Below are 12,943 nucleotides of genomic sequence, written 5' to 3'. Positions count from 1 at the left end.
CCCATAATGCAAAGTCCTCTAGGAAACGATATTGATGAAATTTACAGGTTTATTACTTTTGTGTTTTCTTTACCTGAAAATACTGATAATGGAAATAAGATTTGCCTTGTGAAACTATGTGAGATTTTCCTGTAATTCTACTTTTTGAGACAGTGTTGTGTTATTCATACACAATTAGTAAAGAATAGTTGATGTTTCACTATTTCCTGCTGGTGTAAATTTTCATATGCCTGATGGTGTCATTAAGATGTCAGTTTTCATCTGTTGAGTGTTTGCACAGTATCCACCTACCATTTGGTAACATATGAGCAGACTTCAGGGTTTTTACAGAGCTTTAGTGAGATTAAATAGAGTTCAGTTACAAGAGATTCCCTCGTTTGGAACAGTAAAACAGGTCATAGTACAACTACACTGTCTAGACACTGTGCATAAACTTTGCATAAATGTAAGTTAAGCTGCCAGCAGTGATTGTCATAATGTAGCTGTAAATACCATCAGATGCATTCTCAGTCTATTTATATATTTATTTATTTATTTTAAATAAGCAACATGCACTGTTTTCAAAGCAGAGCCCTTAACATTTAGGTGTAAAGAATTCAAATAACTGGGTGAGCTAAGTATATTCTGAAAATATGTTTGACAATAATGGCTTGTAACAGCTTGGTTTTCTCACTTCTTACTTATAAGGGAATTATAGAAGTTATTTGTTATCAAGGTGTTATTTTAACACTACTGTTATTGAAGCTGAATAGAAGTTCTATAAACTGCTTGCAATTGGCTAGTTTTGCAGCCGTAATAAATATAAGATCGAAAAAGGTTCTTTTTAAAGACAGGATCTTTACTAAATTGATAAGTAGGAATTCTAAGTCTTAGCGTGCTGTTTGGGATGTTGATAAATTGTAACTTAAAATCACAGTAACAAAGCCTCAGGTACATTTGGAGAGCTTTATGTACCAAAACAAACAATCAGAAAAGACCTAAAGTCAAACTCATCAATCAGAGCGGTGATGGTCTAGCGGAGGTGGTTTACGTAAAAGTCATGGTCAGAGAGGGGATGTCGAATCGCCTCAAAGCAAAGTCCTTACAAAGAGAAGTCAAGTCATGTTTGAGCAGTTCTGGAACCCATTCTGATAAACATCTGAGGGCCCAGTGAAGGGGAACACAGGCACAGAGATACAATGCATATTCTATATACAGACACGTATACATATACATGTACAGACTGATTTGCACTGGAAGGTCCACGGGTATATTGCAGAATTTGGACCAGCAGTGGCATAAAATCCTGAGATAAACTCTGACAGCATTTTAAGTCCTTGCAAACGTTCTCTTCACTAACAAACACAAACCAAGCACCAGAAACAAAAAATTCAGATGCAGTTCTGAATTTGACCTTTTCTGTCCATGTAACAGTTTTTGAAAACTATCTTTGTATCATTCTTATCAAGGAGCTGATAAGAATTTCATCTTCAAGTCCAGTTAAAAGCAATTTTGCTCTCCATTTAAGTCATTTGGATGAACAAAGGCTGCAGCTTTGGACTCCTAAAACGTGAACTTTTGGACTGCTAAGCTCAGTGGGAAAGATATAATATTCCTTTGAACACAATATTAACTGTTTTCCTTTTTTCTCAATAATTTAATGAAGTTCTTGTATCTGGCATAATGTAGCCAGTATTTTAAGCAGTCTTTGTGCACAAAGGGCAGTGGCACTATCGCAGCACAGAGCAGGAATGCTTTACAGGATGTTTCCAGATAGTGGAAAACGGTTCCAATGCTCCTAAGGAGAATGCTATGTTAAAGAGTGAATCAAAAAGATGTAAACATGCTTCTCTTCCTCACATGATTCTCACTAGCATTTCCATGCAGGAGCAAACATCCCTGTGGTGAATATTTACTTATCTTCCTTTTCCATATGAAATATTTGTCTGCCCTTGGCCTTGCCTTCATCTTGGGGCAGGATTTTGTTCAGCAAAACAAAAAAGATAAGATAATATTCATCTCTTCTTGGCAACAGCAGCAAAGCTAGCCAAAAAATGCATTCATCTTTGTCCACATGGCAGTAGCAAGAACAAAGCATATTTATGGTTTTTTCCTATGTATGATAATAAGCCCCAGATAAAAAGTGTATTTCTTTGTCCCTGAATCTAGCAATGGCAAGGACAAAAATTACACAAACCCCAGTGTTGCTTGCAGTAGGCAGCAATGAAGGAAATGTTTTCACTAATTTGAAAATAAAATAATGAGCAAGACCTTATTTGATGTTTTGGTTAGAAGACCACATAGTATTTAGGGGTTTATTAACCATATAATTCCGCTAATATCCAATATTCAACTCAGGCCTCAATATTATATAAATGACTTTGAACTTCATGCCTCCAATTTATAAGATAAAATATACAAACAACCATGAGACCTCCAAAAAGTTAACTCAAATTATATTGGAGTCAAGATTTCTTTACTGTTTCATAATCTGTCTTTGCCATGTTGCTTCTGATTGTGGCCACCGACTTGACCTGCTGTCACTCAGACAGTCTTCAGACTGTCTGGGGGTGTTTTTTATCATTTTAATCACAGGGCATTATCGAAAATATTTGAGTGTAGATGAAAATGAAATGTTTTGTGGATTGTATCAGCTGACCATATTGTAATTGTAAGAGGTTCTAGGAAATTTTAGTTTTCCCTAAAATATCATAGTTTTTCAGATAGTAATGTTTATTTTAATTGTACTTGTAATTCTTTCTTCATCAGTGGAAAGACTTCAAGACAAAATCACCATGCACCCACAGTTACAGATTTTTTTGTTTTTACAGGATTGTAAAACAGCCTCGGGTCAGCTTTCAGAACTTTGAACCACAACATTCCTATCCAAAAGGTTGTCCCACCTTAGGGGTGGCTTTCCTTACCATGACAAAGCACTAAACCAGGAACAAATTCACATCTCTAATGAACAAGAGGCCAGGCACAGAGAGCTGAAACAAAGCATCATCAAGCCCAGATTCATTTTCCCAACAAACTCCCTAGCAAACCTCTTTAAACCCAACACAAATGGCATCGTGGCCGGGAAGATTTTATCTCCAGCCCATTCATAACAAATCAAACCAGACTCCACAATGACCTGTGAGCAACCCAGGAAAGAGGCCCACAGTGCACAGAAAAAACCCCACAGCCACAAAGTCATAAGGACGTTATGCAATTAAAAGATTTATAAAGACACCAGGGTGTGCGAGATGTTTCAAGCAAGTTTCCTTGGGCTGCCACTCAGGACCCAGCAACCTGGATTATACAGACTCCCCGTGACCGGCTGTCACACCACTTCCCCTACAGCCAGCAGCATGTCCAGCACCTGCAAAGCTGTGAAGATGTAGCTCGTTGCTGTTGCCTCCCTACGGATACGGTATTACTGGGCTCATCTGCACACACCTGGGTAAGAAAGACAGCCAGCTGTACACTGTAACCCCTTGAGTAACATGGCATCTTAGATTGTAGAAAGATATTTTCATTGTCAGGCTCGGCCTGAGCTGTGGGTTGGGTGAGACACTGCATTGGGTAGCAACAGTTTCATAGAAGAGCCTCCCTACCCTCAGGCAGATCAACACTTCCTCCCAGTTTAGTGTCATCTGCAAACTGACTGAGGGAGCATCCAATCCCTTCATCCAGGTCATTGACTGGGCCTGAAGCCCTGGGCATCACGCATGTGCTCCATGACAGCTCCTAAGATGACCCTCTCCAAGGTCTTCCCCGGGACTGAGGTCAGACTGAAGACAAACCCACAGGCGGGGATCAGGTTGGTAACCCTAGTAAGGGATTAACCAGCTCTCTTACCTGACTGACGCTCATCAGCATGAACAAATGAATCATCCAACAGAAAGGGAATAGCTTTTGCTGAGAGAAGCACACAGGCCATCACTTCCATACTGGGAGTCTTGTACAGCAGAACTGAGGACCACATGAGCTGTCTCAACTCTTCATTTTCCACCTAAGACAGAAAGCAGATGCTGCAAGTTACTTGCACACTTTGATAATCCAGGCAGCTTTATCATCATAGGCTACTAGAGAAACAGTTTCAACAGCTGGAGCATCTAAAGATGCTGTGGTCAAAGAGCAGAAGCTCACCTCGAGGCAGTTAAATGCAGCACAGCTTTGAGGTGCACACAATGGAACTCCACTGTTTGTGTAAAACCATATTTTCCTGTCATGGTCAAGTTCTTCCTCATTTTCTGCCCAAAACTACAAGTAGGAGCTAGCACACAGTAAAGACTTGGCACAAAAGACACTGCAGACAAAATTGATCAGTGAGCAGTGCCAACAAGTCTGCTGAGCCTTCAGATGCTACCGAGGGGCTGGATTTAATGACCTTAAGAGACCTTAAGAGACAGCAACAGCACCTCTTGCTGTTACAGCTGCTGTCCAGGGAGGCATCTGCCCAGCTTGATGAGTTTACTGTGAATCCTCAAGTGAGTCACCTTTCTTTATCAGCATCCCTTGATGTCAAAAGAGAAGCACAGCTTACCATTTGTGCTCACTGAAGATTTGGAAGTGAGGGATGTGAACAGAGTGTCTCTCTCAAGTTGCTTTTCAATTGAGATTTGTACTCAGAGCACAATGATTTATCAAAGTGCCACACTCTGAGGTTAGGGTATTATTTGTATTTTTAAATTTGGTGTTCCCCACACAGACTGTACATCAAGTTAGGTTTACCTCCTCCTGTTTCTGGAGTTCCTACAGCCAAGTACATACTCGTACATCTGTACTGCACAAAGGCGCCACCTACTGATTTAGTGAGATCCCATCACAAAGTAATTCCACTCCAGTCATTTTCACAGCATCACAGGGGCTGGAAGGGACCCCCAGAGCCCATGGGGTCCAACCCCCTGCCAAAGCAGCTCCCCAGCTCATATTGCACAGGGCGGCGTCCAGACAGGGCTGGAATCTCTCCAGAGATGGAGACTCCACACCCCTGGGCAGCCTGTCCCAGGGCTCCCTCACCCTCACTGGGGAAAAGTTCTTCCCCATGTTGCTGTGGAACTTCCTGTGCTCCAACTTGCAGCCATTGCCCCTTGTCCTGTTCCCACAGACACTGAAAAGGGGCTGCCCATTTCCCCCTGCATCCCATCCTTCAGCTATTGATAAACATTCATAAGGTCCCCCCTTAGTCTTCTCTTCTCCAGGCTGAACTGCCCCAGCTCACTCAGCCTTTCCTCACAGGGGAGATGCTCCAGGCCCTTCATCATCTCCATAGCCTCCTCTGGACTCTCTCCAGGAGATCCCTGGCTTATTTTATCCCAGGGAGCCCAGAACTGGACACAGTACTCCAGGTGGGGCCTGACCAGGGCAGAGCAGAGGGGCAGGATCCCCTCCTGTGACCTGCTGGCCACACTCCTCTTGATGCGCCCCAGGATCCCATTGTCTCTCTCAGCCCCCAGGGCACACTGCTGGCTCATGGCCACCCTGTCACCCACCAGGACCCCCAGGTCCTTCTCCGCAGAGCTCCTCTCCAGCAGGTCACCCCCAGCCTGTACTGATACAATTTTATTTCATTTTGACCCTTGAAAGGGGAAAAAAAAGGAAGTGGAGTTATCATTCCTGCTGGACACACACTAATGTCCTTCCTGTTCTGCCTCGAGGAGCCTGAGAGGTGCCCGGCGGGATCCCCGTCACTGCAGCGAGGAACCCAGCACGCAGTCACACAAACCAGTTTGTGATAGAAACCCTTCCAGGTTTGGCAGAGCCTGACCCTTGGGTTTAAGCCCTTTGGGACAGCCCTTTGAAAAACACTGTCTAGCCCTGAGAGGCCACAAGGCATCTTTTTATACACCTGGGCTGGGGGTAGTACCTCTGCTACGCTGCCATGGAAAAACTCCAGCAGGGCATTTCCTTTCAGCCCAGCCACGTGCTGCAGAGACACAGAAACAGGAAGGTGAACAGCAATCTGGTTATCTTCTGTCATCTTCTGCGTGAGAAATTCAGATGGATAGAAAGATGACAGCATCAGATGAGGCTTGCAAAAGCTGGAAGAGATCCAGAAAACACACAAAATTTAAGGAACTACACAGCCCTTCCCCTACAAAAATTAATACTTTCATTCAGAAATCAGGAATGGGCAGCTTCTACTCTGAATAGTTTGCTCTAAATGGTTTCTCTTGAGCATATCTATCAATCTGGCATGACCTCAGCCTGGGAGCATGGGAAAGGCAGGTCTCCTTCCATAAGAAAACACATGTTGCAACTATAAACCAAACCAGAAACAAAACAGACAGCTACGGCCCAGGATAACCCTCCACACACACCACAGGCCAACAGAATGATGAAGCACGTTGCCAACACTGCAGGCCCAAACCCATTCCCAGTGACAGCTGAAAACTCACCAGCAAGGCCACACTGGCTTCAGCAGAGCTTCTGTGGGAACCGTTCCCTTGCTGACTGACCATGCCTGTCTGCCTCCACCATGGGGTTCCGTACAGCGTCTGCTTTGCCTGAAGCTTTGACAACAATAATAGTCTTAACATCCTGCAGGAGCCTCTGCAAAAGACTGTAGATTCTGAGGAAGTGGAATTTCTCATGAGGTAGAACAAACACTGCTTTAACACATCTGTATCCAACAAGCAACTCCAGCACGTGGCCATCCAGAAAGGAACCCTTCTGCTGGATGCAGCCATGAGTCGGATGCAGCACCAGTGATGCTAACGGCATCCTAGTCAGCTTAAATACACTTCTCCACTCTTCTGTGCCTCCCCATTTACCTGGCAGCAAACTGAAATCCACCTTTACTAGGTACAAATGCTGGCGTGTTAGAAATATCCAACAGGGATGGACCACACAGGGACCCTGGGCAGAAGCCTTAGACACTGAAGAATAAAGTGCAGGACACAAAACGGGTTTTGACCAGTCCTTGTTACTACCAGCTGACTCTGCTTGGTGCAGGAGTTCCTGGACACAGGTTTTCTTCCCATAAACAAGGTATGTTGGGAAACAACCTTTTATTTCCACATCATCTGCTGAAATGCAATTCAATTCCCTAAGCTGGCAGAGAAACTCTGGGAGGTTTGCTGGTCCACAGTACAACACGGAGCTTCCTAACACTGACGTGTAGTGTTGAGAGCAACGCATGTGTAAACAGGAATAAAAGTCTTGCAGGTTCTGGGGGTCTGAAACAACAAACAAGCAGTTGTCACCATTTGTCAGCTTCAGGGTTAAACAGATTTCTGGCAGGAGAAAGCCAAGTTCCAGAAGATCAGTATATGGAAAAGACAGCACCAGCTTCAAGGCAGAAGGGATGTGCTGGCAATTTCCTCTCCATTCCTGACAAGGAATCTCAAACACAGCTGGCAGATCTTCAGTCAAAACCAAACAGGAAGCAAACTGCTTGAGGCCTTTACGAATGTGAATAGAGAAACTCCAGAGAATTTTGACTATTGCAACACTCTCCACTGCTCCCTGGTCAGAGGGCCGAAGATCTGAAGTAGTGCTGAACTCAGGAGTCTCATCTCCTTCGTGAAGCCCCATTTCAAAAGAGCCATCTTCTTTGTCTGTGGTCTTGGTGTCACCCAGAGGGCTCCCTTTCTCCTCTGTAAAGCAGGAGGGGGGGGATCTCTGCACAGTCTGCACTATCAAGGTAGAAAGGTGCTGGGTAAAATCTTGGTTTGTGGCAGTGTGTGACATACAATGAAAAGGCAAGATGACAGTGTTACAGGGGTCAGGCACTGCACGCTGTTCTTCCTCTGAAGGATCCAAACTGCAAAAGAGATAACAAGGCAAAGTACGAGCCTGAGTTTCAAAACAGTCACAGCTACCTACAGCTCATGGTGCTGCTGCTGCTGCTCTGAACTTTGAGGTATAATCTTGTTACTGCAGTTACATCAGCCTAATTTCATAAAACATCTTAAATAGTCAAGAATGCATAGGTTGCAGTTGTATTCATTTCTGCATTTCTTTTATCCGTTTACAGCATTTAGTTGATAGAAATATTCCTAATTGAAATTATTCCCTTGTCCTGCCACTGATTTTTCAAGATGCTTTCAGATCATCTCGTGTCTATACATTGTTTTGTCTTTACATAGTAACTATTTAATTTTTTATATCAAAAATAGCGTGGCCAGTAGGTCTGGGGAGATGATTGTGCCCCTGTACTGGGCACTGGTGAGGCTGCAGCTCGAGTGCTGGGTCCAGTTCTGGGCTCCTCACCATAAGGACGGGGAGGTCCTGGAGTGAGTGCAGAGAAGGGCAACCAGGCTGGGGAAGGGGCTGGAGGGCAAATCCTCTGAGGAGCAGCTGAGGGAGCGGGGGGTGTTCAGCCTGGAGAAGAGGAGGCTGAGGGGAGACCTTCTCCCCACCTCCACTGCCCAGCCAGGAGGGTGAAGAGAGGTGGGAGATGGTCTCTTCAGCCAGGGGACAGGAGATGGGACAAGGGGCAATGGGCTCAAGCTGCCCCAGGGCAGGGTCACTGCAGATGGGAGGGAAAAGTTCTTCCTTGAAAGAGTTATGGTGCTGTGGCACAGGCTGTCCAGGGAGGGGCTGAGTCACCTTCCCTGGATGGGTTTAAAAAAAAGGGTAGATGAGGTGCTCAGGGATCTGGTTTAGCTTGGGACAGGAACAGTTGGACTTAATGATCTTAAAGGTCTTTTGCAACCTTGTGATTCTGTGATCTTCATACTCTGCACAGCCACTGGTTGAGAGGCTGGGAGTGTGCAATTTATCAGAAGTAAAAATAAAGTGTTCAGCTCATCTTCCATTTCCCAAACCCAACAGGCACTTTGCAAATCACTGGCTTGAAGCCACTGACTTTATTCCAGGGTTCAAAGGTTACAAAGACTTTATACTCTTACCACTGATTTCGCTTGAAAACAACTAGAGGCAGCGTGCAACCAGACACACTGGTTTGCCTTAAAGCCGGGTTTGAAATGCACCATCCACTACTGGGACTCAAAAAGCTGATGGGGGTTTAAGCCAGAGCTCAGAAGTCTCACTTACCACATCTGGGGTCACTTCCATGCGCTTCACAGGAATCCAACAGAGAGGCAGGTGCCTACGGAACAAAGAACCATCAGGCAGTGGCAGCTGCTGCCAGATTTCAGCAGAAGTGAAAAGCAAAGTTAACGCTGGCTCCTGCTTTTTAAGGCCAGCAGCTCCCTGCTGAGTCCTGACTGCTGTACCCGTGGGCAGCTGAACAGCTGACCTGTGAGGATGCTGACACACCAGGTTTTTAGTTCAGGCTGGGCACTCTGAGGCAGCCAGGAACGCAGTGAGAACAGATGTGGCCTGTAGGCCTTTCAGCACACTACAGACTTCAGCAGCAGCGCACAGCCAGGCGAAAAGGCAAAGGCCCTGGAGAAAGCCCAGCCACGCTGGCAGCAGAGGCAGAGTCCCTCAGGGCTGGCTGTCTCATGCCCTGAAGCCAGGCATATGAAGGGCATTTCCTATATAAAAAATGACACCACAACGCAGAAGTTAAACAGCTGGAGTTTGAAGGAGACCAATTAGGCCAACACCTATTGCCAGAGAGAAGGTTCTTCCACTCTCTGAGGAAGAGACCTGTCTTCCAAAAAGTGCTGAACTGCTCAGTTCAGAGAGCAGTTCAGCATCTCAGAGCACACTGAATGAGACGCTAATGCCAGGTAAACATCTCAGTCCTGACAGCGACAATTCTTTGGTGAATTCAGATCATGCACTCACTTTACAAGGTGGACCAAACCCACCACTCAAATTTGGGGCTACCTCCTTCCTCAATTATAACAGCTCAGAGAATGAAAATACCTTTGCTGTGGATTACTATAACAACATAAGTTTAATATCAGAAATTAGCTTGCAAAAAAAACAAACACTACCACATTAAAACTGCCATAAAATAAACACAAGTGTAGCAATTATCTGATTTTTACATCCAGAGTCTGGTATTTCAAAATATCTCTGGGGAACTGTATAGTCTGTAGGAGTCAAACTACCAGATTGCAAAAGACTGCTGGCTAGGACTGTTTCTTCACAAATTATTTCTAGAAGAAATACAAAGACCTTTTAAAATTGCTGAAGTAAAACCAAAATGAATGTCTAATAGTGTCTGTCAAACAACTAGAATTAAGATTGTATCATCAAAATGTGACCATCAGTCATTAAAGCTGCGGGGTCTCTTCACAGAACAGCCAGGACAGAACAAAACCAGGCACAATTTTAATATCCTTAAGTGCACTGGAAGGTGCACTGAAGACTGCTAAAGCTCATTTTTTAAGCTAACCACCAATTTAAATCTCAACATCTTGTGTGAGAATTCTCCATGTAATTTAGTTTTAACACAACTGGTCCATTTCCTTGAAACTTGCCCTGAGTGTTACCAAAGCATTGCCAGGCTGGCAAAGCCATAGCAGAGCAGTTTGTGAGCTTCACAGCATTCACTCCCATTTTTGCAGGCGCCAAGCAAACAAGCAGAAGATCTGTAAAACCTTTACCCTGGCGCAGGAGGTCCTGTCCCTCAAATGCCACTCAAGGAAATGATCTTCCCTCGATCAGAACCTTTCTGAAGGATCCCAGCCTGACTCGTCATTACAAACTGATCAGGAATGCAGTATACTGAAATATTCTCAGGGACATTGGGCTTTTTGCCTGTTTGATATTCACAGCCTGGCAGGAATGCAACCCAGCACTCCAGTTCTCAGCATCAGCACAGAGCCGGCCCGCTCACGCGTGTACAACGTACGTGCAAATAAACAACAGAATCCCAATCACAGAATCCCAGCCTGGGCTGGGCTGGAAGGGACCCAAGGATCACAGAGCTCCAACCCCCCTGCCACAGGCAGGGACACCAACCTCCAGGCCTGGAGCTACACAAGGTTGCCCAGGGCCCCAGCCAACCTGGCCTTGAACACCCCCAGGGATGGGGCACCCACCCCCTCTCTGGGCAGCCCCTTCCAGCCCCTCACCACTCTCTCTGGAAAGAACTTCCCCCCAATATCTGTCCTAAACCTTCCTTCCTTTAGCTTCAATCCATCCCCCTTGTCCTGCCATTGCCTGCCCTTTCAAAAAGCTGATTCCCTCCTGTTCCTCTGCTCCCTTCAGGGACTGGGAGGCTGCAATGAGGTCCCCCCACAGCCTTCTCTTCTCCAGGCTGAACCAGCCCAGCTCCCTCAGCCTCTCTCCGTAGGGGAGCTGCTCCAGCCCTCTGATCATCTCCGTGGCTCCTCTGACCCCTCTCCACCAGTCCCACATCTTTCTTGTCCTGGGGCCCCAGCTCTGGACACAGGACTCCAGCTGGGGCCTCCGCAGGGCAGAGCAGAGAGGGACAATCCCCTCCCTGTCCCTGCTGCCAACCCTTTTCTGATGGGAGACCAGGATACCATTGGCCTTCCAAGCTGCAGGAGCCACTGCTGGCTCATGCTGACAATGCATGTGAGCTGCTTCCTCGGGCATAAGAACTCCTGCCTGTATCGTTCTGGATTGATGGCAAAGTTTAGTAGATGACACCAAACCATCTCTCAGGCAGAGGAAGCACAAGAGATATTTACTGCTTGAACACAGCAACCATGTTAGCCAGAAGGAAACTCAAATTGACAAGAAAACCAGAACAGGGCAGCATTATTGCTGGATTTCTCTTCTCTATATATGTTTAATCTTTGCCATAAGCCATTTGGAAGACATGTTTAAGTTGAATAAAATGCTAGTGAAACAGATGGTGTCTAGAGAAAGTGCAGAGAAAACAATTCACAGAAATAGTGCATCAGAAAATGAATTCCATTATTCCTGATTTCAGGTCTAACAATGAAATAAATTGCCCAGCATAGTTCCATTTTTTAAAAAATAGACTTCTCAAAATCAGTATTTTGAAAACAACCCTTGATAGCTAGGTATGTAGCAAAGAATTCATTTCTGTTGTTAAAGCTGAGGAATGTCCTAATCCTGTCCTACTCCTTGCTATCCCACTATATATTAATATATTTATAAATATCCCACTATATATTTATATCCCAGTTTTATATTTATTTTTATAAATATAAAAGCCCTTCCTCAAGACTCTACTACAGGAATCTTATGGAAAAGGACCACAGTCAGTAACCCCAGTCTTACACCAGTTTTCCTATAAAATTCCCAAGTAGTTCAGAAAGATCTTGGTATTTTTTCCAAGACTCATGTGCTCCTTAAACATTTGCAATAAGGGAAAAAGATGCTTGACCAATAAGTAATACCTAAACAGTCACAGCCACTGCTAGCATGCATCTTTACAGCTAGCCCTGCATAAAACCCCAGGCTGCCCTATAGCCAAGCTGTCTCACTCCTGCAACTTCAATGCTTGATGCTTTAAAGCCAGCGTTGGCTTAATTTGGGAGAACCTGGCATTTCACCTGCAGGTGAAAAGTTATCCAGAAGGGCTCCAAAGGCAACTCAAGCACATAAATAGCAACTAAACCTGCATCTAAATTGCTTCTCCTTTAATTTAAACGCCGTCACTTCATTTTTACTGAGTGATCTGAGACCTCTACTGATTCTGCAGAAATGCCAGGAACAGACTCTTTCCAAAGACCTCTTCCCCCACCCACCAATTCACTGGTAAGAGTAAGCTGTTTCACCCCCAATTATGGAGACTGTCATCACTTTTCTAAATGGTTACAAAGTCGTCCCCAACCAGATACACCCTACTGCATTTTAAGCTTTCATTCAGGCAAAAGCAAAAGCATCTTTATCTCTTCTCAGACACACATGAATTTTCCAGTCAGTCAGTCCCACGGGCCCCTGCAGAAGATGCAGGACACGCCACTGTTCTACGTTCTAATGCAGTGGGTACCCTTGGTTGAAGCATCCAGTGAAATGGGATTTTCAGGTAAGGTCAGCAGGTGCTGTGGAACACAACAGTGTGCTGAAATCACAGGCTCAGTCTGAACCCAAACTCCAGAACTGCCTCTTACTCATCTCCTTTTCCGACCTCCATTCTGGCCTGACAGAAACACAGCCCTTGCCAACAGCA

At 45.1% G+C, this 12,943-nt stretch overlaps 1 protein-coding gene across 1 annotated transcript in view; it reads right to left on the bottom strand.

Moving 5' to 3' along the window:
• Positions 1–3,083: 3,083 nt before the first annotated feature.
• The window catches only part of LOC311195299 (nischarin-like), a gene marked incomplete at both ends in the record, with an annotated part of 539,550 nt that continues 529,690 nt past the window's right edge, over positions 3,084–12,943 (bottom strand). The window contains 6 exon segments of the mRNA XM_084268681.1: positions 3,084–3,115; positions 3,823–3,976; positions 5,834–6,008; positions 6,407–7,732; positions 8,964–9,022; positions 9,865–9,986. Coding sequence (XP_084124807.1) covers positions 3,084–3,115; positions 3,823–3,976; positions 5,834–6,008; positions 6,407–7,732; positions 8,964–9,022; positions 9,865–9,986 — 1,868 coding nt within the window.

This window comes from Gallinula chloropus (assembly GCF_964237585.1).
Source record: "Gallinula chloropus genome assembly, chromosome: 10".
NCBI classification, from domain to species: Eukaryota; Metazoa; Chordata; class Aves; order Gruiformes; family Rallidae; genus Gallinula; species Gallinula chloropus.
The sequence above is the reverse complement of the archived record's forward strand: the minus strand, read 5'-3'. Positions and strand labels throughout refer to the sequence as shown.